Genomic DNA, 23,338 nt, shown 5'->3' with positions numbered 1-23,338 from the left:
GCATCTGTACTGAACGTGTAGGTTTTTTTTTCTTGTCATTCCTTAAACAATACAGTATAACAACTATTTACAAAGTATTTACATTGTAGGTATTATAAATAATCTAGAGATGATTTAAAGTATCCAAGAGGATATGCGTAGGCTATATGCAAATACTACACCATTTTATATCAGGGACTTGAGCATCCTAGGGTTTTGTTATTTGCAGGAGGTCCTGGAAGGAATCCCCTACAGATAAGGAGGGATGATTGTACATATGATGAATATTAGTCAGTCTTCAAAAGAAAATTTTCACATATGCCACAACATGGGTGAACACTAAGACATTATGCTAAGGATTTTAAATGAGTAGGGATAAAGATCATAACACTTTAAATGCCCCACTGAAAAACAAATGTCACAGTTCACACCTCATCCACTGCATGCCTTCGTAATACTGCTTCTACCTAGAATTCTCTTCTGAGCTCGTGGCTGCCTGGAGAAAACCTACCTGCTTTTCTTTTTTAAAAATTGTGGTGAAATACATATAAAATTTACCATCTTAACTATTTTTAAGTGCACACCTTAATGGCATTAGGTACTTTCACACTGTTGTGCAACCATTGCTACCATCCATCCACAGAACTTTTTTCATCTTGCAAAACTGAGACTTTCTGTCTCTATGAATTTCACTATGCTAGGAGGCACCTCATATAAGTGGATCATACAATATTTGTCTTTTCCGTTTAAAATCCTGATGCAAAACTCTGGCTTTATCAGATTCTGAAAAGCCTAGATCTCTCTTTGCCATGTTATAGGGGCAGGAAATAGCATTTATTTATTTAATAGATACTTGAGCTCCTCCTATGTTTCAGGCAGTAATGACTGTCCTCCTAGATGTCAGAACAGTGGTGAAGACTGACATCCAGGCCCAAGGTCATAAAGTTATGTAGCTTCAGTTTTGAAAAGCGTAGTGAAGGAAAAGTGCTTGGGCAAGGGACCTGGTTCTAACAAGGGAGCCTACCCTACCTGCAGAGGCTGTGAGAAAAGCCTTCCCCGAGGAAAAGGCATTTAACACCTGACTGATGGGTAGGAGTGACTCAGAAAAGAAGTCAGAGACCTAAGCCAGCCAGTAAGACAACGGGGGACAGTAGAGACAGGTTAGATTGGACATTTTATTGCAGCAGATAACACGTTTTCCAATCCGCAAAAATGTCCAATTTAGACTCCCATATGCAGGAATCAGAGGCTATGAACCAGCGCCTGAGATTTGGTAATAGGCTTCTTCTGTGTTTTCTGGACTTTTTATCTCATTGGAAAATATCTTCTTAAATTCTTACATTCGAAACCCACAAGGTAAAAAGAATATCCTTCCCTCTTTCTAATATGGGGGCCAAAGTTTCTCTCTGAGGTCACAGCTGGTGGCAGGGAAGACTACTTTTGGAAAGATGGAACCTGGCTTGCCACCTTGTCCTCCCGCCATCCCTATTACTCTCCCTCAATCTCCGGATGACTTTTCTACTTCTGATCTTGGAGTATGAGCAAGTCACGCGTCCGTCACTACTTGATGAGATCTTCAAGGCATCAGTAAGGAGAAGCGCCGCCACCACCATCACCTGTTAGCTCAGGATGCAGGTGTGAAGCAGGCTGGAGGCGCGGGCGGCCGGAAGGGGCACAGGAACTGCAGTCCCCGTGCACCTGGAGACTCATCCGCGGCATCCGCGTACCCACAGCCCACGACCCTCGGCTCACCCTTCTCCTTGGTCACGATGGAGATGAGCGGCACCCGCGGGCGGTCGCTGAAGACCTCGGCCTGCTGCACCAGCGCCTCGCGCACGCTGTGGAAGTCGCTGAGGACCACCACCAGGTAGTGGCCGATAAAGAAGCTGAAGATGCTGCCGTACACGCGGGCTAGGTGAGCCAGGAGCACCTGCGGGCCCACGACCGAGGGATCAATCCCTGCGGCCCTGGTCCTCCTGCTCAGCCAGCTCCGCCGCCGGAGGAAGGGAGGCAGCAGCACGTGACCGAAGTTGCCCACCAGGGGCCACGGCGTGGGCCCGGGCGGGATGCCCCGCGCCCGGCGCCTCCGCAGCCAGCTCCAGCCCAGCAGCGCTACGAGGCCGCACAGCAGCAGCGCACCCCCGGTCGGGTCCAGCCACAGCAGCCCCAGAGGCGCACGCAGGAGGCGCGCGGGCCAGGACGGGTCCTCGGCCGGGGGCTGCGGCGGCCCCGGAGAAGACATGGTCGGGGCGCCGGCGGCCTGGGGTTCCCTTTGCTGCCCGGAGGAGACGCGCACGCAGCTGCGTGCCCCGCGGCGCCAGTGTCCTGCTCTGCGCTGGAAGGTCGGGGGCGGGCAGGGGGCGCAGGAGCGCGCCCGGATTGGCTGCGCCGCGCGCATTCTCCCCGCCGCCGCCACTCAGCGACGCCTGGGCGGAACCTGGAGACGCGCCGGCTCCCTGGCGGAGGGGGTTGGCGGGCGAGCGGCAGCGGGACCTGAAGTTTGCCCCGAAGTTTGCCCCGAAGTCCCGTTACGCCCTTTTGCAGGGTCGGGCTTGGTGGTGACTGTCCCTGAAACTGGGATGCTGGCAACACAACCTTGCGCTCTGATTGGCTGTTGGTTTCCCTTGTGTCATTCGTTTGTCATTATCACTCGTTTTTGTCAGTTGACAAACACAAACGCATGGTTGTGAAGCGCATAAACCGTGCTGGGATCTGTACTGAGTGCGGGAAACTGATGACCAGGCCCGTGAGATGGCTCGGCCTTAGCACCTGTACCCTGAGCTGGGAGAATGGGGTCAACGCCCTATTCCTGCATGCTTCGGTGTGGTAGTGAAAAGACGGGGTTCTTTATCCAAACCGGGATTCGCAGCACCCTTTCCTCCACGCAGAGACAGCAGGATGCTGGGAAGCCGTAGAATGCAGAATCTGTGGGTGTCGGCTTGGCAGCCAACGCTGCGGAAGGGATGATGGCGGGAGTGGGGGGAGCGAGGGGCGGGCAGTGAGGCACGAGGAGTCACGTTCTGAGAGCTTGCCCTGGGCTAGAAAACTTACGCGGAGAGCGAAAGCTGTGTCCGTTCCTGCGTGTGGCCTGGGTGCATTACAAAATGTACTTAAATCCAGAAATAGCGAAACCAGAATTTGCTTGGTGGATTTAAGTAGCTAGAAATATGAAAAGAAAATAACCGGTTGAGGGAGGGGTGGCAATATTATTGGTGTTAGACAACACTTGAAAGGCTGAGGTTGAAATATTAGATATGAATTGTATAATACTTTAAAAACAAAGTCTTACTTTATTTAATTTTCCCAGATAATGGCTTTCCTGATAAGGGCTTCCCTTTCTGTCTTGTTTAGGCCAAATCCTGTAGTTTCTGTTCAAGTTGGGTTGAGCATAGAATTGTCTGTACTGGGCCATTTTTCTAGCCTTTTCATTTTTCTCCATTAAAAGTTTGAACACCACGCTGTACCTATAAAAATGTGACCAAAGAAAGCATAGTGAGTCCTCTATTTTATTTTATTTAAATAAATACATGATCCATTTTATTTTTCTATAAACAAGTGATGCCAGTAGGATGTGTTAAATTTCAAGTCCACTGTCTGTTCTCATATTCTTTTTGACATGCTTTTCATGTTATTTTAAGCTTATGCACCCCAAACAAAAAAAAAAACCTCCACACCTCTCATATTCTATAATTAACCACTACTTGTGAGATTACTTTTCTCATTTTTTTTGAATTTTTGAATTGTTAAGAGAAGTTTTTTAAAATTTAAACTACTTGTTTGCAGATATGATCTTCAACCTGACATTCTGGATGTCATCTGATTCTAGGGCTTTGCTCTCTAAAACAGTAGCCACTATATACATCATCCCATACAAGCAATTTAAATTCATAAATGATTTTAAAATAGTTGAAGCTGTGACTAATTTAACAACTCCAACAGCTGCTCTTTTATGTTGTACAGGATGTAACTGCATGTGTAGTGTTTTCCTAAATCTCTCATTTTCACTAGGTTAACAGCTCTGTGGGGCAGATAGGAAATCTGGGCTGAATTCGGCCTCTCCTCACCGCTGTATGTTGAAGTCCTAACCCCCCAGTGCCTCAGAATAAGACTGTATTTGGAGAAAGGGCCTTTAAAGAGGTAATTAAGCTAAAATGGAGTCCTGTGGATGGGCTCTTACCAATATGATTGGTGTTTAAAGAAGAGATAAGGACACAGAGAGGGAAGAGGATGTGAGGACACAGAAGGCAGCCATCTACAAGTCAGAAGAGAGGTCTCAGAAGAAATCAACCCTGCTGACACCTTGAGTTTTGACTTCTAGTCTCCAGAACGGTGAGGATATAAATATAAATATCTGTTGTTTAAAACATCCAGTCTGTAGTACTTTGTTATGGCTGCCCTAGCAAACGAATACAGGAAGTGATATTGTTCATAATATGGATACACTTTTATTTTATTATTACTATTTTTTGCGATGGAATCTCACTCTTTCACCCAGGCTGGAATGCAGTGGTGCGATCTCGGCTCACTGCAACCTCTGCCTCCTAGGTTCAAGCGATTCTCCTGTCTCAGCCTCCCAGTAGCTGGGATTACAGGCCCGCACCACCACGCACGGCAAATTTTGTATTTGTAGTAGAAACAGGGTTTCACCATGTTGGCCAGGCTGGTCTCGGACTTCTGACCTCAGGTAATCTGCCCACTTCAGTCTCCCAAAGTGCTGGGATTACAGACGACAGCCACCATGCCCGGCTGGATACACTATTTTAAACGTGAAACGACACAGCTCATTCAGTGCTCCTTAAGGATGAATTTCCCCAAATTACATTCAGGGCGATTTTGCCACATAAAGGAATACTTTCTGCTTCATCTCTCTTATTTTATACAGGTAAAAAAATAATAGCAGAAGCAGTAAAGGAAGAGAATACTAACAGATCTTTTGGGTGGGCAGAAATGGTAAGAAAGATAGAGGATTATGGGAAAAAAATCATTTTTATTGAGACCCTAAAGATAATTTTAAACCACCCACTTTCCTACCTATATCCTTCTTGTCCTACATGGATTTTGGCCAGAATTGTTGGTTACAGTATATCCAAAATAGCTGAGTACTTATTTTGTTATAAAGAGTGGTATTAAATTACTCTATTTGTAAAACTACAATTGTTCAGTTGGTTTGTAATTCTCTGGGAGGTAAATGCCACACACCACACCCATCCAGACTCAATGAACATGAACAGAGAGAGTGCATGGCTTAAGAAGGGTTTGCAAAATGCTAATGAAAAGAGAAAGTAGAAATGTTATTAGCACTATTTAGTTGCACAACTCCACTGGCCATTTAAAAATTAACACCTTTGTTCCCTTTAAGTTCTTATGATTTGCTTCGTATATACTCCTTTGAGTGTCTTCTATATATGTGTTTATGTACTCTCTAAGCCTCCATGTTCCTGAACTGAAATTGGGATGATAAATATACCTATATCAAGCATAGGGATTAAATAAAATAACTAGCACAATTTCTAGCAACTAGTACTCAGTACATAAAAGCTGTAATTATAATAGTTATCACTGGGTTCTTGATAATAGTTTAAACTTAATAGGTTGTCACTATTGCTGCCTCTTATTCGCACCTTGCAGATTTACCAGCTTTTTCCAAGATTAGAATGTGAGACTTGCCAGGATATTGTTTCCTATATTTAGCCTTTATGTCTTGTATAATGAATAAATAAACGTGCCTATCTTCAATATTACTCACTTCATTCCTCTCCACTTGCATGTATTATGTATGATTTACTTGGAGAAGAGATGACAGGAGAAAGGCCCCTGAAAAAAATCTAAATGTCAGTGTAAGGCAGAATCTCAAAAGTCACAAAATCCACTTCCCAAAACAACCCTTTATTTGGTCAAAGTGGTGCCAGGATTAGGATGTATTTTTTATTTAACACCAAAATGAAGACAATCCAGATGTCCTTCAACAAAAGAGGGGGGCAGGGGAAGGGGAAACTATGGTATACTTATTTGATAGATCACTACACCACAATAAAAATCAATCAGTTATGACACTCTACAGCGTGGATAAATATCAAAAAACATGCCGAGTGAAAAAGCCAGGCACAAGAGTACATACTAAATAGCTGCATTTATATGAAGTCTGGAACAAACAAAATGAACCTAAGGTGATAGACATTAGAACAGGTGGATTGTTTGGAAAGGGAAATTGAAAAATTTTTCTAGGGTGGTAGAAATGTTCTGTATCTTGATTGAAGCGTTGGTTACTTGGATGTATGCACTTGTCAAAACTTAACTGTGCATTTCACTATAGGTAAGTTACACCTCAGGAAAACAATTTTTTTTAAAAAGCCAGTATCTTGGCGAAAAAGACATGGTGAAGTTAAGAAGACTTAGCAGGTTTAATTTATGAGGTGCACCTATTGTGAGGTGGGTACCCATAGGAACAGTTAGTCACTTTAGTTAGCCTGGCCACCATTGTTACCGATTCCTAACGTTTTATTTTTGTGTAGGCCAAAGCATTGCTGAATTCTCTGTTCCTTATTTCTTCCTCATTTACTTCCATTTACTATGCAGAAATCATCGTGGAAACCACATGGGGACCTCTGTCCAAATCTAACTGGGTTGGCCAGGGTACGTTGTTAACGTTTCCGATTTGTTTTCTTCATCTGGTCAAAAGAGAGTTGTAACACAAGGACTGTTAGATTCCTCTGGTGTCTAACATTCTTCTTCTTAAGTGGATTCTTAGGACTTTGACTTTGGCCTCTGATTAACAGCATGCTTAGTCAATAAAATCCGAAGGAATAAATTATATTTACATGGCAAAGTATAAGCCAGTTACTTCAATAAAACTAACACAAGGGGGCTGGGCATGGTGGCCCATGCCTGTAATCCCAGTACTTTGGGAGGCTGAAGCAGGCAGATCACTGGAGGTCAGGATTTGGAGACCAGCCTGGCAAACATGGTGAAACTCCGTCTCTACTAAAAATACAAAAAAAAATTAGCTGGGTGTGGTGGCACATGCCTGTAATCCCAGCTTCTTGGGAGGCTGAGGCAGGAGAATCGCTTGAACCCTGGAGGCGGAGGTTTCAGTGAACTGAGATCACGCCACTGCATTCCACCTTGGGCAAGAAAGCAAGACTCTGTCTCAAAAAAGAAAAAAAAAAAAACTAACACAAGATTGTTACCTCCTGGTTTAGGTAACTGTGCTTGGCCCTCTGCCTAATAATGAAGTCTTATTTCTAAACCTCACTGAGAATGAAGTTTTAGAAAGAAAGGACATTGAAAGGTTACTTACTTCTTCTTTTAGGCAAGAACATACACATTGCAAACCAGATATTTCAAAGCCAATATTTTATTCTGCTTTTTAAAAGAGTAATACAGTTTTCATAGAAAATTTGAAAATGCAGGAAACTATAAAGGAGCCAACTATCACCTTTTTATTCTTAGCACTCAGAGGTAATCATTTATAACATTTATGTATGTATTCTTCTAGTCTTATGTATTTCTAAACTTTATAAATATTCCTATTTATAATATTCACATATTTATAAATATATGAATGAAAAGATATCATTAACATTTTCCATGTTGTTCTCCCACAAATCTTTTTTTTTTTTAATACTTTAAGTTCTAGGGTACGTGTGCACAACGTGAAGGTTTGTTACATAGGTATACATGTGCCATGTTGGTTTGCTGCACCCATCAACTCATCATTTACATTAGGTATTTCTCCTAATGCTATCCCTCCCCCAGCCCCCACCCCCCAACAGGCCCCAGTGTGTGATGTTCCCTGCCCTGTGTCCACGTGTTCTCATTGTTCAACTCCCACCTATGAGTGAGAACATGTGGTGTTTGGTTTTCTGTCTTTGTGACAGTTTGCTTAGAATGATGATTTCCAGTTTCATCCATGTTCCTGCAAAGGACATGAACTCATCTTTTTTTATGGCTGCATAGTATTCCATGGTGTATACGTGCCACATTTTCTTAATTCAGTCTATCATTGATGGACATTTGGGTTGGTTCCAAGTCTTTGCTATTGTGAATAGTGCCGCAAATAAACACACTGTGTGCATGTGTCTTTATAGTAGCATGACTTATAATCCTTTGGGTATATACCCAGTAATGGGATCGCTGGGTCAAATGGTATTTCTAGTTCTAGATCCTTGAGGGATTGCCACACTGTCTTCCACAATGGTTGAACCAATTTACACTCCCACCAACAGTGTAAAAGTGTTCCTATTTCTCCACATCCTCTCCAGCATCTGTTGTTTCCTGACTTTTTAATGATCGCCATTCTAACTGGCATGAGATGGTATCTCATTGTGGTTTTGATTTGCATTTCTCTGACGGCCAGTGATGATGAGCATGTTTTCATATGTCTGTTGGCTGCATAAATGTCTTCTTTTGAGAAGTGTCTGTTCATATCCTTTGCCCATTTTTTGATGGGGTTGTTTTTTTTTTCTTGTAAATTTGTTTAAGTTCTTTGTGTATTATGGATATTAGCCCTTTGTCAGATGGGTAGATTGCAAAAATTTTCTCCCATTCTGTAGTTTGCTTGTTCACTCTGATGATAGTTCCTTTTGCTGTCCAGAAGTTCTTTAGTTTAATTAGATCCCATTTGTCAATTTTGGCTTTTGTTGCCATTGTTTTTGGTGTTTTAGTCATGAAGTCTTTGCCCATGCCTATGACCTGAATGTATTTTTTTTTTTTTTTTTTTGAGACAGAGTCTCACTCTGTTGCCCAGGCTGGAGTGCAGTGGCGTGATCTTGGCTCACTGCCACCTCCGCCTCCCATGTTCAAGTGATTCTCCTGCCTCAGCCTCCTGAGTAGCTGGGATTACAGGCACCTGCCACCTCACCCAGCTAATTTTTGTATTTTTAGTAGAGATGGGGTTTCACCATGTTAGTCAGGCAGGTCTCAAACTCCTGACCTCATGATCCACCTGCCTTGGCCTCCCAAAGTGCTGGGATTACAGGCATAAGCCACTGCGCCAGGCTCATTTATTATTATTATTATTATTATTATTATTATTATTATTTTATGAGATAGAGTCTTGCTGTGTTGCCCAGGCTGGAGTGCAGTGGCACAATCTTGGCTCACTGCAACATCCACCTCCCAGGTTCAACTGATTCTCATGCCTCAGCCTCCCAAGTAGCTGGGATTATAGGCGTGTGCCACCACACCTCGGTAATTTTTGTTGTTGTTGTTGTATTTTTAGTAGAGACAAGGTTTTGCCATGTTAGCCAGGCTGGTCTTGAACTCCTGGCCTCAAGTGATCCTCTTGCCTCCCACAAATCATTTTTAATTACTATATTCTAGCCCAGGGATTAGCAGTCTTTGCCTGAAAAGGACCAAATAGTGAATATTTCAGATTTTGTGTGCCATATGGACTCAGTCACAACTGTGTAACTCTGCTTGCCATGGGAGCAGGAAAGCAGCCATTGACAATAAGTAAATAAATGGGTATGGCTATTTCCAATAAAATTTGCTTTATGAAAAAAGGCAGCAGCTGTGCTTAGCCTGCAGGCTTTTATTTCCTGACACTTGAATTTAAAAAAATCTAGTCCATTGTTTAAAAATATTTCAAAGTTTAACCAATAGCCAGTTGTTGACCCTCCTTACAGGTTTTTTGCTATTATAAACCATAGTGGGATATATACATCTTTGATTATTTCAGTAGGATAAATATACCAAAAAGAACTGGTACATTTCTAAGGCTATTGATACATAAAGTGTACACATGCACACACACGCACACACACACACACACACACACACACTTTTGCCTTTCTACCTCTCGGAGTTACTTGTATTAAAAGTGTGATATATCCTTTCGGATTTCTTATGTTTACATAATTTCCCTCCTGCTCCCCCATAAATGGCATCACACTCTACTTTTGGTTAATTAACCTGCTCTTTTAACCTACCAATGTATTTTGAGAATCTCGCCATGCCAATGAGTAACCATCAGCCTCATCCTTTTTAATAGCTGTCTGGCAATTTCACTGAATAGACTCTTCATCGGTAGATTTTTACTGAAGCACACCAATTGTCATGAACTATTCTCAGCACTGGGGATACTATCTAAGCAAAACAAAGTGCTTGCCCTTCAAAGAGCTTTTTAGTGGGGGAAGACAAAAGATGGACAGGCCAGTCATGGTGGCTCAAGCCTTTAATCCCAGCACTTTTGGAAGCTGAGGCGGGTGGATTGCTCAAGCCCAGGAGTTTGAGACCAGCCTGCACAACATGGTAAAATTCCATCTCTACAAAAGATAGAGATGGACAAATGTATAATGTCAGTTGGTGATAAGTACTATGGAGGAAATAAGGCACATGAAGAGGATGGTAGGAATTGCTGTGTGTGTGTGTGTGTGTGTGTGTGTGTGTGTGTAGGGGAGTGGTTTATTTCATTTAGGTTGTTCAGGCAAGGCCTCTTTTAAATAGACAGCTGATCACCTGACGGACGGCTTTTAGATACCTGGGGAAAGAGCATTCCAGACAGAGGAAATGGTAAGTGTAAAGGCCCTGAGGCTGAGGTGTGCTGGGAGTTTTCCAGGAGCAAGGAGGCCACCTGGCTAGAGTGGAAAGAGGAAGGGCAAGATGGTAAGAGATGGAATCAGAGGGGTAGCAATGTCGGGCATTTTAGAGATGTTGATCTTTACTCTCAGTAAGATGGTGCATCACTGGAGAGTTTTTGAGAAGGAACGCCATCATTTGGCTTGTATTTTATAGAATCACTTTCACTGCCTCTAAAGGGGCAAAGGTCAAACCAAGGAGCCCATTAAGAAATCGATTTAAGTATGTCACAATGTATTACTCAAATCCTCTATTAGTAAATATCTAAGTTATTTTCAGTTTCTTTCAATTAAAAATATGCTGAATTATCGGGAGTTTGGGGGGTTTTTTATTGTGGTAAACATATGTATAACATTTACCATGTTAGCCATTTTTAAGTGTACAGTTCAGTGGCATTAAGTACGTTCACAGTGTTGTGTAACTATCACTGCTATTTCCAGAAGTGTTTCATTATTCCAGATAGAAACTCTGTACCTAATAAGCAACAACTTGTCATTCTCCCTTTCCTTTAGTCATAAGCTCTATTTTGTTTGTCTTTATGAATTTGCCTATTCTAGGTACCTCATTTAAGGTGAAACATATGATATTTGTCCTTTTGTATCTGGCTTATTTAACTTAGAATAACATTTTCAAGGTTTACTCATGTTTGTAGCATGTATCAGAATTCCATTCCTTTTAATAGCTGAATAATACTCCATTGTTGTATATATCACATTGTTTATCCTTTCATCTGTTGATAGACACATAGATTGTTTCCACCTTTGGGCTACTGTAAATAATACTATGATCACTGGTGTGCAAATATCTGTTTGAGTCCTTGATTTCAATTTATTTGGCTATATACAGAGGAGTAAAATTGCTGGATCATATGGCAATTCTTTGGGGACCCAACATGCTGTTCTCTACAGAAACCGCACTATTTTACATTCCCACCAGCAATGATAAGGGTTGCAATTTATTATTTTTTAATGGGTTCTGTAAATGGAGAATGCAGTTTGTTTATATGCTCACCAACACTTGTCATTTTGTGTTTGTCTTTTCCATAACAGCCATCCTAATGGTAGTAAAGTGTATCTCATTATGGTTTTGGACTTATGTTTTTCTAATGACTAATGATGCTGAGCATCTTCTCATATGCTTTCTAAACATTTATATATATTCTTTGGAGAAATGTCTATTCAAATCCTTTGCCCATTTTGAATTAGGTTGTTTGGTTGTTGCTGAGTTGCAGGATCATTTTAGATATTTTGAATACGAATCCTTTATCACAGAGGTCCCCAACACCCAGGCTGCAGACTGGTACCAGTCCATGGCCTGTTAGGAGCTGGGCTGCATAGTAAGAGGTGAGTAGGAGGCCTGTGAGCATGCATGACTGCCTGAGCTCCACCTCCTTTCAGATGAGTGGTGGCATTAGATTCTCACAGGAGCGCTAACCCTATTGTGAACTGTGCATGTGAAGGATCTAGGCTGCATGCTTCTTATGAGAATCTAACTACTACCTGGTGATCTGAGTTGGAACAGTTTCGTCCCGAAATCATCTCCCTCCTCCCTGCTGGTCCATGGAAAAATTGTCTTTCACGAAACTAGTCCCTAGTGCCAAAAGGTTGGAGACAACGCTTTATCAGATATAGGATTTGCAGCTATTTTCTGTCATTCTGTGGATTGTCTTTTTGCTCCCTTTGTATTGTAATTTGATGCAAAAAAGTTAATTTTGATAAAGTTCGGTTTATCCGTTTTTTATTGCCTGTTCTTCTGATGTCATACTTAATAAGTCATTACCCAGTCCAAGGTCATAAAGAGCTTCTTCTGTTTCTTCTAAGAGTTTCATAGTTTTAGCTCTTAAATTTAGGTCTTTGATTCATTTTTTGCATTAATTTTTGTATGGGGTATAAGGTAAGAGTCTAACTTCATTCTTTTGCATGTAGATTTCCAATTTTCACAGAACTGTTTGTTAAAAACACTATCCTGCCCAGGCATGGTGGCTCACACCTGTAATCCCAGCACTTTGGGAGGCCAAGGCAGGTGGATCACTTGAGGCCAGGAGTAAGATCAGCCTGGCCAACATAGCGAAATCTTATCTCTACTAAAGATACAAAAATTAGCTGGGTGTGGTGGCATGCACCTGTAGGCCCAGCTACTTGGGAGGCTGAGGCATGAGAATTGCCTGAACCCAGGAGGCGGAGGTAGCCGTGAGCTGAGATTGTGCCACTGCCCTCCAGCCTGAGTGACAGAGTGAGATTGTGTCTCAAAGCAAACAAACAACAACAACAACAAAAACAGCAATCCTCCCCCGCCCTGCCCCAATCCTTTCTCCATCTAATGGTCTTAGCACCTTTATTGACAATCAACTGACCATATATGTGAGAGTTTATTTCGGGGGTCTCTATTCTATCCCATTAGTCTGTATGTCTATCCTTGTGCCAGTACCACACTGTTTTCACTACTGTACATTTGGAGTAAGTTTTGAAATCAGGAAATATGAGTTCTCCAACCATTCCTTTTTCAGTAGTTTTGGCTATTCTGAAAAATTTGGGTACAGTGACAAACAATTTGGCTACTATTTTAGTCCCTTGAGATTCCGTATGAATTTTTGGACAGGTATTTCTGTATCTGTAGAAAACACCATTGATATTTTCATAGAGATTGCATTGAATCTGTAGATTGCTTTGGGTAATACTGTCATCTTTACAATATCAAGTATTCTAATCCATGAACATGGGATGCCTTCCCATCTATTTGGATCTTTAATTTCTTTCAGCAATGTTTTGTACTTTCAGCACACAAGTCTTTTGCCTTCTTGGTTAAATTGATTCCAAAGTACTTTATTCTTTTGATGCTATTATAAATGAAATTATTTTCTTAATTTCCTTTTCAGATTGTTCATTGTTAGTGCATACAAACAATTGATTGTGTGTTTTTGTCTGCAAATTTGCTGAATTCATTCATTAAAGTTTAAATTTTTTTTAAATTTTTTAATTTTTAATTTTTCATTCGGACTCGATTTGAAATCTAAAGTTTTTCTGTTGAATTTTTATTTTTAACATATAAGATCATGTCATATGCAAATAGTTAATTTTACTTCTTCCTTTCCAATTTCAATTCCTCTTATTTCTTTTTCTTGCTTAATTGCTCCGGCAAGAACTTCCAATACTATGTTGAATGGAAGTGGAGAACTGGGCATTCTTCACTTGTTCCTGATCATTCTCAACATTTCCCTTTTAGAGGAAAAGCTTTCAGTCACCACTGAGCATGATGTTAGCTGGCTTTTTCATGATAACTTCCTTACGTTGAAGTAACTTCCTTTTATTCCTAGTTTGTTTAGTTTTATCATGCAAGAATGTTGAATTTTGTAAAATGCTTTTTCTGCATCAATTGAAATGATCATGTTCTTTTCACCCTTCGTTCTGTTAATGTAATGTATTATGTTGATTGATTTTCATGTTAAACCATCGTTGCATTTCAGGAATAAATCCCATTTGGTCTTGTTATATATCCCTTTTAATATACTGCTGAATTCAGTTGGCTAGTAGTTGGTTGAAGATTTTTGTGCCAATGTTTATAAGGTATATTCATCTTAAGTTTTTTTTTTTTTTTTTGGTAGTGTTTTTGTCTGGCTTTGGTATTGGTGATAACTGGCTTCATAGACTGAATTAGGAAGTGTTCTTTCCTCTTTCTGGAAAAGTCTTAGAAGTATTGGTGTTAATTCTTTCTTTTTTGAGACAGGATCTTGCTCTGTTGCCCACACTGGAGTGCAGTGGTGTGATCACAGCTCATTGCAGCCTTAACCTTCCAGGCTCAAGCAATCCTCCTACTTTGTGCCCAAGTATCCGGGACCACAGGCATGTGTCACCATGCCCAGCTATTTTTTCTTTTGCTTTTTTTTTTAATAAAGATGGGGTTTTGTTATGTTGCCCAGGCTAGTTTCAAACTCCTGGGCTCAAGTGATCCATCCACCTTAGCCTCCCAAAGAGCTGGGATTACAGGCATGAGCCACCAGGTCTGGCTACTTTTTCCTTAAATGCATAGTAGAATTCACCAACAAAGCCACGGTTCAGGGTTTTCTTTGTTGAAAAGTTTCTGATTACTCATTCTACCTCCCTGCTAATTAGAGGTCTGTTTAGATTTTCTATTGCTTCATGATTCAGTACTGGCAGGTTTTTTGTACATTTGTTCATTGTACTCTTATAATCCTATTTCTGTATAATCAGTAGTAATAGCTCCACTTTCATTTCTGATTTTAGTAATTTGAGCCTTCTTCTTAGGCAATCTAGCTAAAGGTTTGTCAAGTCTGTTGCTCTTTTCAAAGAACCAACTTTTCATTTCATTGATTTTTCTATTATTTTTCTATTCTCTATTTATCTCTGCTCTAGTCTTTATTATTTCCTTCCTCCTGCTAACTTTGAATTTTATTTGGTCTTCTTTTTCAAGTCTCTTAAGATCTAAAGTTACATTATTGATTTCTTTTCTAAAACATATGCATTACAGCTATACATTTCATTTAGTGCTGTTTTTGCTGCATCCCATAGTTTTGGTATGCTGTATTTTTGTTATCTTTCGCAAGGTATTATCAAATTTCCCTTGCAATTTCTTCTTTGATCCACCGGTTAAGTGTGTTGGTTAATTCCCACATATTTGCAATTTTTTTCAGTTTGGGCAATTTCATTTTATATAGCTCCAGGAGAAGACCTGTCTCCACTTCTTTTGTAAAGGCTGCTATACAAAACAACATTGAACAATTATTTCTGTTTTTGAACTGAACTCTGATATAATTTAATCTCAAAATGCTCTGAGAACTGCCCAAACTCTGATATTCTCTCCAATATATAGGCAGGTTATTAAAAAATCAACTCACTAGTTACTGGTGAAATAAAGTAATTTTGTTGGTGGTACAGGATGGTACTAAACATATGGTGTCACTGTGCTGGATCAGCTGGAGTTATTAGGTTGGTGCAAAAGTAATCATGTTTTTTGCAATTAAAAGCAATGGCAAAAACCGCAATTACTTTTGCACCAACCTAATACTTGGGACTGGGATAACAGGATCACTCTTAATCCCATGGTCAAGGGCGCCATAGATTAGTAAATGAAATCTTCTCTTTTTATTAGAAAAAAGACATTTCCACACTAGCAATTCATCATTCACTTTTCTGGACGTTTCTGGAGAGATTATGGCTAAACAATTCAGGTATCTGATTAGTGTGCACAATATGGGGAAAGGCAGGCAGAGTGGGGGATTTGGAAACGTAATCTTAGACATATGACATTAAAACTCATCGACAGTGAGTTTGCTTTATTCTAACAAACTTGTGGGCTCAGACACTTGAGGATTCTTGAGGATTCTTTCGCCTTCAAGGCCATTTTGCACTAGGAGCCAACTTTTCTCCCCTTTGAAATTAGTAAATTGTAATTTTAAGAAAAATCTGTAGCATGTGACAAAGAACCTGTCCCAAGGAGAGTTTGCTTCTGAAACTATTTCCTAACAAAACCCTAACAAACTGTGATGGTAACCATAGTAATTATGACAGGGAGGCAGCAAGCTATAGCCCACAAAAACAAAACTCAAGTTCTAGCTCTAACATTTATGAACCCTTTCATGTCATAAAATGGGGTCACCTTCTCTTGCCTTGCCTACTTCACAGGGTTTTGTGAACATTAAAGAATGTATGCCAAGCGTTAACTGTAAAATGCTTGTTTGATTACAGGTGCCACATATGGATTAAATGTGCATTTTATATATATAGATACACACACACACATAGTAATACATAATCCATTACTATCCTAACATATTAATACAGTATTACACTTGATATTCTTATGTATTCGAAGAAAATAAAATTTACATGTCAATTTGTGAAGCATCTATGACTTTACTTACAAGCCCACAAGTTAGCCTGTTCCTGTTTCATTGGATGCTAGGAGAAGACACAAGACTCCTGAGTCAGAGACAAAGGACTTCACTACACATAGCATAGCAGTAGCCAAAGTGTCAGCATGGTCCCTTTGGCTCCCTTGTCTTTCAAATCCCATGGGATGACTTGGAGAGGTCAAGACAGATGTTACATATGCAGTGGGTTTGCACCTCAACTGAGGACCACTGAGCTTGGCATTTTTACTGCTTTACAGTAAACAGAAAAAAAGACTTCTCTTTATTTAGGGTGATATGCTGCCTCATTACTTAACATTGCTTACTGCAAATACAATCCTGAGAAATGGCCTGGGTAACAGGAGTTAGGGCCTTGCACTCAGCATACCCAGCAAAAAATGTGCTGGATGGATGCTCAGAGCCCATGGCACATTACCTCTCCCAACCTTTGGATGAGATAAAACATGACCTCTCCCAACCTTTGGATGAGATAAAATTTGATGTCTATTTTGCAATTTTGCTAAAATATTAAATAGAAAAGAATGGTAAAATTCAGTGATAATGCATCCAGAAAAGCAATTCACTTCCACTTCTGGAACATCTAGCTGGCTATGAAGGCCCTGACCAACATTTCCTAAAACTCACAAACATTTCCTAAGACTTGCATATATTTTATGCGATTGAATTTCTTATGATGTGACTTAGGAGTTATGGGCGAGTCTTACAGTGGAGACATTCCCACTTAAAATGTCAGGAATTTTATGTATCAGCAGCTGCAGTGCATGGCACACAGAATCACTCAAATGGTTGGTGAACATAGTCTAGTTTCCTGTCTTCCTATGTCTGAGCAGGAGATTAAAAATATCAGGGAAGATGAATATTATCAAAAGTTGTGGCGACCTCTTAATAGCATGATCATCTGGAGAGACTGAAGGCATTACACTGGGTTCAAGACTGTAATGACCTGCAATCAAAAAACCTTACAGACTTGAAGCTGAGTCCATCGTTAAGTAGGCATATAGATCATATAGATACTTTTCTATCTTTAAATGTGGTGGGGATGAGATGGGGGTTGAAGTAAGCGAATTTAAATTCACTTTCTAGTGAGACTAGCATCTAATCCTGGTGGCAAAACTTGTTTGGACACACCACTACATTCTAATTCTAAAATCAACAGCTGTGAGGTAGAGATCTCAAACCAAGCATGAATGATCACCATTCTTTTTTGTTTTAAAGTGGTTTTTATTATCCACTTTTTTGTTTTAAAGTGGGCAAGTATCTTAGGAAACTTGCCCATGATTAGCGTGATTGAAAATGCCACTTTAACTGCAGTTGTAAAGTTCCTATTGATTCCTTATTGGAGTAAGAGACAGAGTACTACTTTAAAAAACTTCACTATCCTCAGCACTTTCAAAAATGCCCAGTCTTATCCTCTCGTAGGAGGCACACTCAAGAGCTTTTGTATGAAGAAAACAAATGGAACCCAGAATGAATTAGCCCCTTAGTAAAAGTTCCTGTTAGTTCCTTGCACGATGAACAAGAGTTCACGTTAGTTTCTTGTACGATGCATTCTAGGTAAGGGCAGCCTTTGAAGCTATATGGCCAGCAAAATCAGCATGCCAGTGTTTCCACAGGATGATGGGAACGTCACTGTGATGAGCTTTTCATCCAAGGTCTGAGTGGAGGTGGCAGAAAAACTATTCTGATCTATGCTCCATCATTTCTAGATAATCTAAGGATAAAGCCTGGGGTATCTCCTGTAACTTACTCTTTGAACCTTATTATCTTATCCTATTCACTTCACCCCACTGAATTGCTTTTACAAAATTTATCTTGGAGGAGGGGCATTTGTCATCAGCAGATTCAAAACCTACTTACCGCACCTTGCTGTTGCAATGTCTAGCAAACTCCAGTTGAGGACATTACCTTAGGCTTCTGTCTTGTGAAGGCATAAGGAGACCTAGTGACAGCAAGGGGTCTGCTTTTCATGAGTGACTTTGTCCTCTTGTGAACAATGAAAATCAGAATCATGGAATGTGTGATTATTTTTTTCTCCGTGAATGACCTTGTATTGTTCTGAATTATTTTTCACCTTAAATCCACTAATTGAAAGTTATTACTTTATTTTAAAAATAGTGCTTGAAGAAAATATCCCTCTTGGGGTTTTAACAAGTACTCTAAAACTAGAACTCTTTTAAAAATGACACATTTTGTAAATTGAAAGAAACAGTAATATTAATTTTGAAAAGACTGTTGATGTCACTGTGGTTTATTAGGTAAATACAAAGTATAGGCTCTTGCATTTTTTAAAAAGCAAAACCAAAGAGATTAGAAACCAAGTACACATATCCTCTTTAGAAGAGAAACATAAATCAGTTTTAACAATTAGGCACTTAAAAATGTAAATGTAAGACAACATTATAGAAGTATAAACTATAGTTACACTCCTAAATTCCTCCTGAAATGTTTACAAACACAAAATCACAAGCATGGAAAACAAATTTCCTCTTTATCAAAAAAGGAACCTGAATTTGAATCCAATGTGATAAACCAATGATTAAGGTACTGGTGGGTAGGAGAAAAGAGCTTCTGAAATTTACATATTTGATTAAAATGTAAGCATTTCATAAAACTATCACAATAGCATACAGTAGATATCATAATGAAAAATATATGTCAGGAAAATAATGAATCTAGACTTAAAATTTTAATTTACAACAAGGCACTTAACACATTGAAACAGTACAGTAAATTTCCAAAAGAATGCAATTGGCTACCTCTGAAACCTTGTAATAATATTTCTTTTGTGAATATACGGTAACATAACCATACATTTTGCAGCATTAATCATTGCATAGGAGGTAAATTAAATAATGAATTCCAACTTGGCAATTAGATTAGTTTTTGTTCATCATTTTCTCTTTTTCTTTTAAAGGACAGTTTTAAATAATTCCACAATAAAGCACTCTTCTCATTCATGATTTATTTAGAACACAGCATAATGAGTAAGAAAATAAATCAGAATTTATAAGGTGTGTATCTGTATAAAAACTTATCTTTGGGTACCATTGACATGATTTTCAGTGTTTGGGTGTTGAAGTCAAGAGCACTTCTTAATAGAAGAAATATTTTCAGCAACTGAGTCAAAGTAGTTAAATTATTGCAACACAAGGACATTAAAAACAAATACTAAAAATATATATATAAATAGAAAAGCCTTCAATACATGGCATATAACTTATAATATGCTTGATTTAAACATGTAAACTCATTAAGAAATTCCTTCTCACACTTCCTTACACTACAGATGCTAGTGCATTAAGATTGGCTTAAAGTTTTCATCAGTTTTACAGTGCAAAACAAAAACAAAAAAGAATTAAGAAAGAAATGTTCAAACTATTCAAGGGGCAAGATGTGAACTTTCAATTAAAAAAGAAACTGCATGAGTTCTGTAATGTAAAAAAAACCAAGACAACAAATTTGGTGTTTCAAAGTAAACAAAACATAGGTCGTTATAAAGGGAGACACTAATGATTGTGATCATGAGAGGTAAAAATGTTCTACAAATTTTCTTTGATCAAATGGATACAAGGTTAGAATTACAAGTGCCTATAATCTGAGCACATTTTACCTTTGGGAAAGGTTTAAAATGCTTTTAAAATAATTCCTTTCACATGATACTTTCAGATTATTGGCAAACAACAGAAAACAAATGCCTTTCAAAAACTTGAAAACAGGCTTTTAAAAGTGGTGTTTGCATTCCAAGTCATAAAGTATATTGCCACAAGGGGGCACTGGTAATACAGGAAATAACCCTAATGCAATGTCATCCACATACCAGAGTAGACGCAATGCTAACTCTTGAAACAGCCTTCCTGCCACAGCAAAACTTGTTTCTCAAGATGCCAGTAAATTAAGTAACAAATTCACAATTAGTTCAAGTGGACTCAGGAAAGGATGCTTTATTTTCAGATCTAGTGGACGAGCTCAAAAACTAGAATCTGAGAGAACTTCATTTGAAATGATTTAGAAAAAAATGTGGCATACTCTATAGGAATTATATGTTATAGGTATTTCACAGACAACCTAAATTACAGGAAAAGCTTCAAACAGGAGCATAGGCTTAAAAAAAACAAGGATAATAAGATATGTATCTTAACTGGCAAAAAACAGGTACTCCAAACATTTATGATTTCAAAGGCAAGATCATACTTGTTTTATATCTTCAGTTTATATGTATATCATACTGGTTTTATATCAAAGTGGCACATTGGGTTGAAGCTCAGGTTTTCTTTCCTACATGTAAATGGGTTTTACTATTTGTTTTATTTTTGCATCTTGAAATTTTGATTCCCCCACCCTTATTTGCAAACCATGGGCTTCCTCAACTCGATGACAGAGCTATACGACACATGCGTGTAAAGACATGGCAGCAGCAGTGTCCACATTGGCATCACAGGTGTTTTTAAAGTTCTTTAAAAGGTGATGGTTTTTTTAAATTAAAAAAAAACTGGATTACTTGACTAAAATCCAAGGCTTACTGTTTCAAGGGTCTGTAGTAATTGGTGCACAATTTTTTTTTATTAAGTTTAAACACTTATTCAATAGACGAAAAGTGAGTTATCCAGACACAGCTGAATAAGGCTGTAAGGTGTATCAGTTTGTTTTATTTGAATTAGAGGCTCAAGGAAAATACCAGTGTTAGGAGAGCAAAATCCAGGCTTCTGTGTCAGATGATTTTCTTCATAATCAGGCAACAGGAACTTAAAAATCAGTGTTTTCAAGCAGAACACCTTGTTCTTGCACAAGTGTTGCTAGTTAATAAATGAATATAAGCGAACATTATATAGAATTATGTCTAAACTCATCAGGTAAACTAGGTATATGTTTATTATTGGTGTATTTAATAAGAAATACTAGAAAATTCCATGTGCTTCAAAGCCTGCCAAGGATGTTTGGGGCTTTAATTCTTGTTTAAAATAACTGAATTAAAGAGTCTTGCTTCATGACTTTAAATTCAACTACCTTTCCTTTAGTGATTATTCTATGACATACAGAAAAAGCCATTCTGAAAACATACACAAGATTTTAGCACCAAAGGATGTTGACCCTTCTGAATGATTTGCATTGTGCTTTTCTCAAGCAACTTAAAGGTCAATTTTGTGTAGTCAAGGCTGACTAGTTTATAATGATAAATTTGGGGATGTTTTCCATTCTAAATGAAAGAAAAATTTCACCTTCAATATCAACATAACTGCCTCCTTCTACCTGCATTGGCCTCTCCACCCTCTGCCCTAGTGTTGATAACTTTGCAACCTTAAAACTTTTCTAAGGTTTTAAAAGTCTTGCAAATTAACCTTCAAGTAGTTAAGAAATTAAGCCAAGAATTATCCAAAAGATCCAATAGCATTAAATAATGCACTAAATCTGGTAACATTAAATCTGATCAGATTTTTTAATCCATTTTTTGGCATCACCTTAAAGAAATTTAGAAACAGTTATCCCCCTTCACTGTGTAACTGTAACTAACACACTGATTCCGAGAGTATATTATAGTGCAGCACCATGTTATTTTCACTGGGTAAAAGTAAAATTACTCAGTTGTGGCATATGTCCTTAGGACTAGTTGTAAGAAGCTGAGTCTCTTGCTAAAAGCAAGGATACATTAACTTTCAGGTTCCGTCTTGTTTTTTCCATAAAGTACAACATAAAAAGGAAGAAATCACCTTCAATGAAATTTGACCAAATATATTTCTGTGCTCCAATTAGGAGCCCTAAAATTGATCTCACACCAGGGCCTGACCTGGAAAGAAAACAGGCTCATTCCCCAAGTGGCGTGAACCTCAGTTGACACACACGTGTTTTCAGCCTGTGCTAGAAGAGTTGACTGCCCTGGGGCACCAGATCCAAATTTACAGGGCAGACAGCATCTAAGTGTGTACTCAAGGGCCACTCATTAGCAGAAACCATCTCATGTTTCCTGTGTATCTGTCATAGAGATTTTAAAGTGAAACATTTAAACATATGTAAAATCTGTGGGGTGTGTCAAATACTTTCGTGTTTACTTGGATCAGCTTTCCTTTTTAAGATAAAATGATCTTTTAAAAACAAAACAAAACAAAAAAAAAGTGATACGTAGCGCATTGGGTGGCAGCAGCAGTGTGCACTCCTGGACTCAACCCAAACTTTCCCCGTGACAGAGTAGAAACAAAATTCACCCAAAGCTGACGCACAACCCATGGATCTCCCCCTTGCTAAACCTAATGCTAAAAACCACTCTCAACATTAGGCTGTTGTATTTACACAGTGGCTGTAGATGTCCAGATATTTTATTTAAAATATTAACACATTCTTCTGACCTTGGGATGAAAAATATCCTGAAAAAAATCTGAAGTAAAGGGTTTTGGTGGAGAAAGAATAAAGAAAGGAGGAATATGTTCTTTGGCACCTCTTTGACAAGCTCATTAGTAAAGTCCCGGGGTGGGGGCTTGTCACCAATGAATGAAGAGCTGCAAGAGAATGTATCTTTCTCAGGATGAAGAAGAAAACCAGTCAAAGGGTAATACTTTGTTCATCTTTCTAATCATTTACACAAAATTTGGTCCATTTCTTCATTTACCAGTCAGTTCTCCTAAAATAAAAAACAAAACTATACCTTTGGTTACAGCGTTAACTCTTTTGGTGTAAGAGCTGATGCCTTTGTTTTGCTCCTCAGGTCGATTTCTCATTGTCTTCACCAATCTTCTGAACCCGTGAATACTTTTTGCATGATGATTTGAAGCAGCCAGGAGGCCAAGACAGCGGCCAGGAGAAGCAGCAAGGAATTGAGCCTTGTACATTTTTCTCAAAAAAATAAAAGATGGGGAACCACCATGCTCGAGATAAGAAATTAGTCTGTGAAGAGACCTTCAAGTT

The 23,338-nt window shown here is 39.1% G+C and overlaps 2 protein-coding genes and 1 long non-coding RNA gene across 13 annotated transcripts in view; 1 reads left to right on the top strand and 2 right to left on the bottom strand.

Moving 5' to 3' along the window:
• The window catches only part of CYP2U1 (cytochrome P450, family 2, subfamily U, polypeptide 1), a 22,219-nt gene extending 18,596 nt beyond the window's left edge, over window positions 1-3,623 (bottom strand). Inside the window, exon 1 of one of the 4 annotated variants that reach the window (XM_002815043.6) lies at window positions 1,732-3,623. In XM_002815043.6, coding sequence (XP_002815089.5) covers window positions 1,732-2,377 — 646 coding nt within the window. In that variant the 5' untranslated portion in view covers window positions 2,378-3,623. The remainder of the gene's footprint in view (window positions 1-1,731) is intronic. The other 3 variants (XM_063723566.1, XM_054554240.2, XM_054554241.2) reach the window with 3 other exon arrangements.
• On the top strand, window positions 2,431-23,306 carry LOC129059049 (uncharacterized). The gene is made up of 3 exons (XR_008524669.1): window positions 2,431-2,906; window positions 3,996-4,308; window positions 23,139-23,306. It is a non-coding gene; the product is annotated as an uncharacterized LOC129059049 (long non-coding RNA).
• The window catches only part of SGMS2 (sphingomyelin synthase 2), a 99,401-nt gene continuing 94,739 nt past the window's right edge, over window positions 18,677-23,338 (bottom strand). For all 8 annotated transcript variants that reach the window (XM_024246086.3, XM_063723567.1, XM_002815040.4 and 5 more), the window contains one exon: window positions 18,677-23,338. In XM_024246086.3, coding sequence (XP_024101854.1) covers window positions 23,135-23,338 — 204 coding nt within the window. In that variant the 3' untranslated portion in view covers window positions 18,677-23,134.

The sequence above is a fragment of the Pongo abelii genome, chromosome 3, assembly GCF_028885655.2.
Source record: "Pongo abelii isolate AG06213 chromosome 3, NHGRI_mPonAbe1-v2.0_pri, whole genome shotgun sequence".
NCBI classification, from domain to species: Eukaryota; Metazoa; Chordata; class Mammalia; order Primates; family Hominidae; genus Pongo; species Pongo abelii.
Note: the sequence above shows the minus strand (reverse complement) of the source record. Positions and strands in the feature narration are given on the sequence as shown.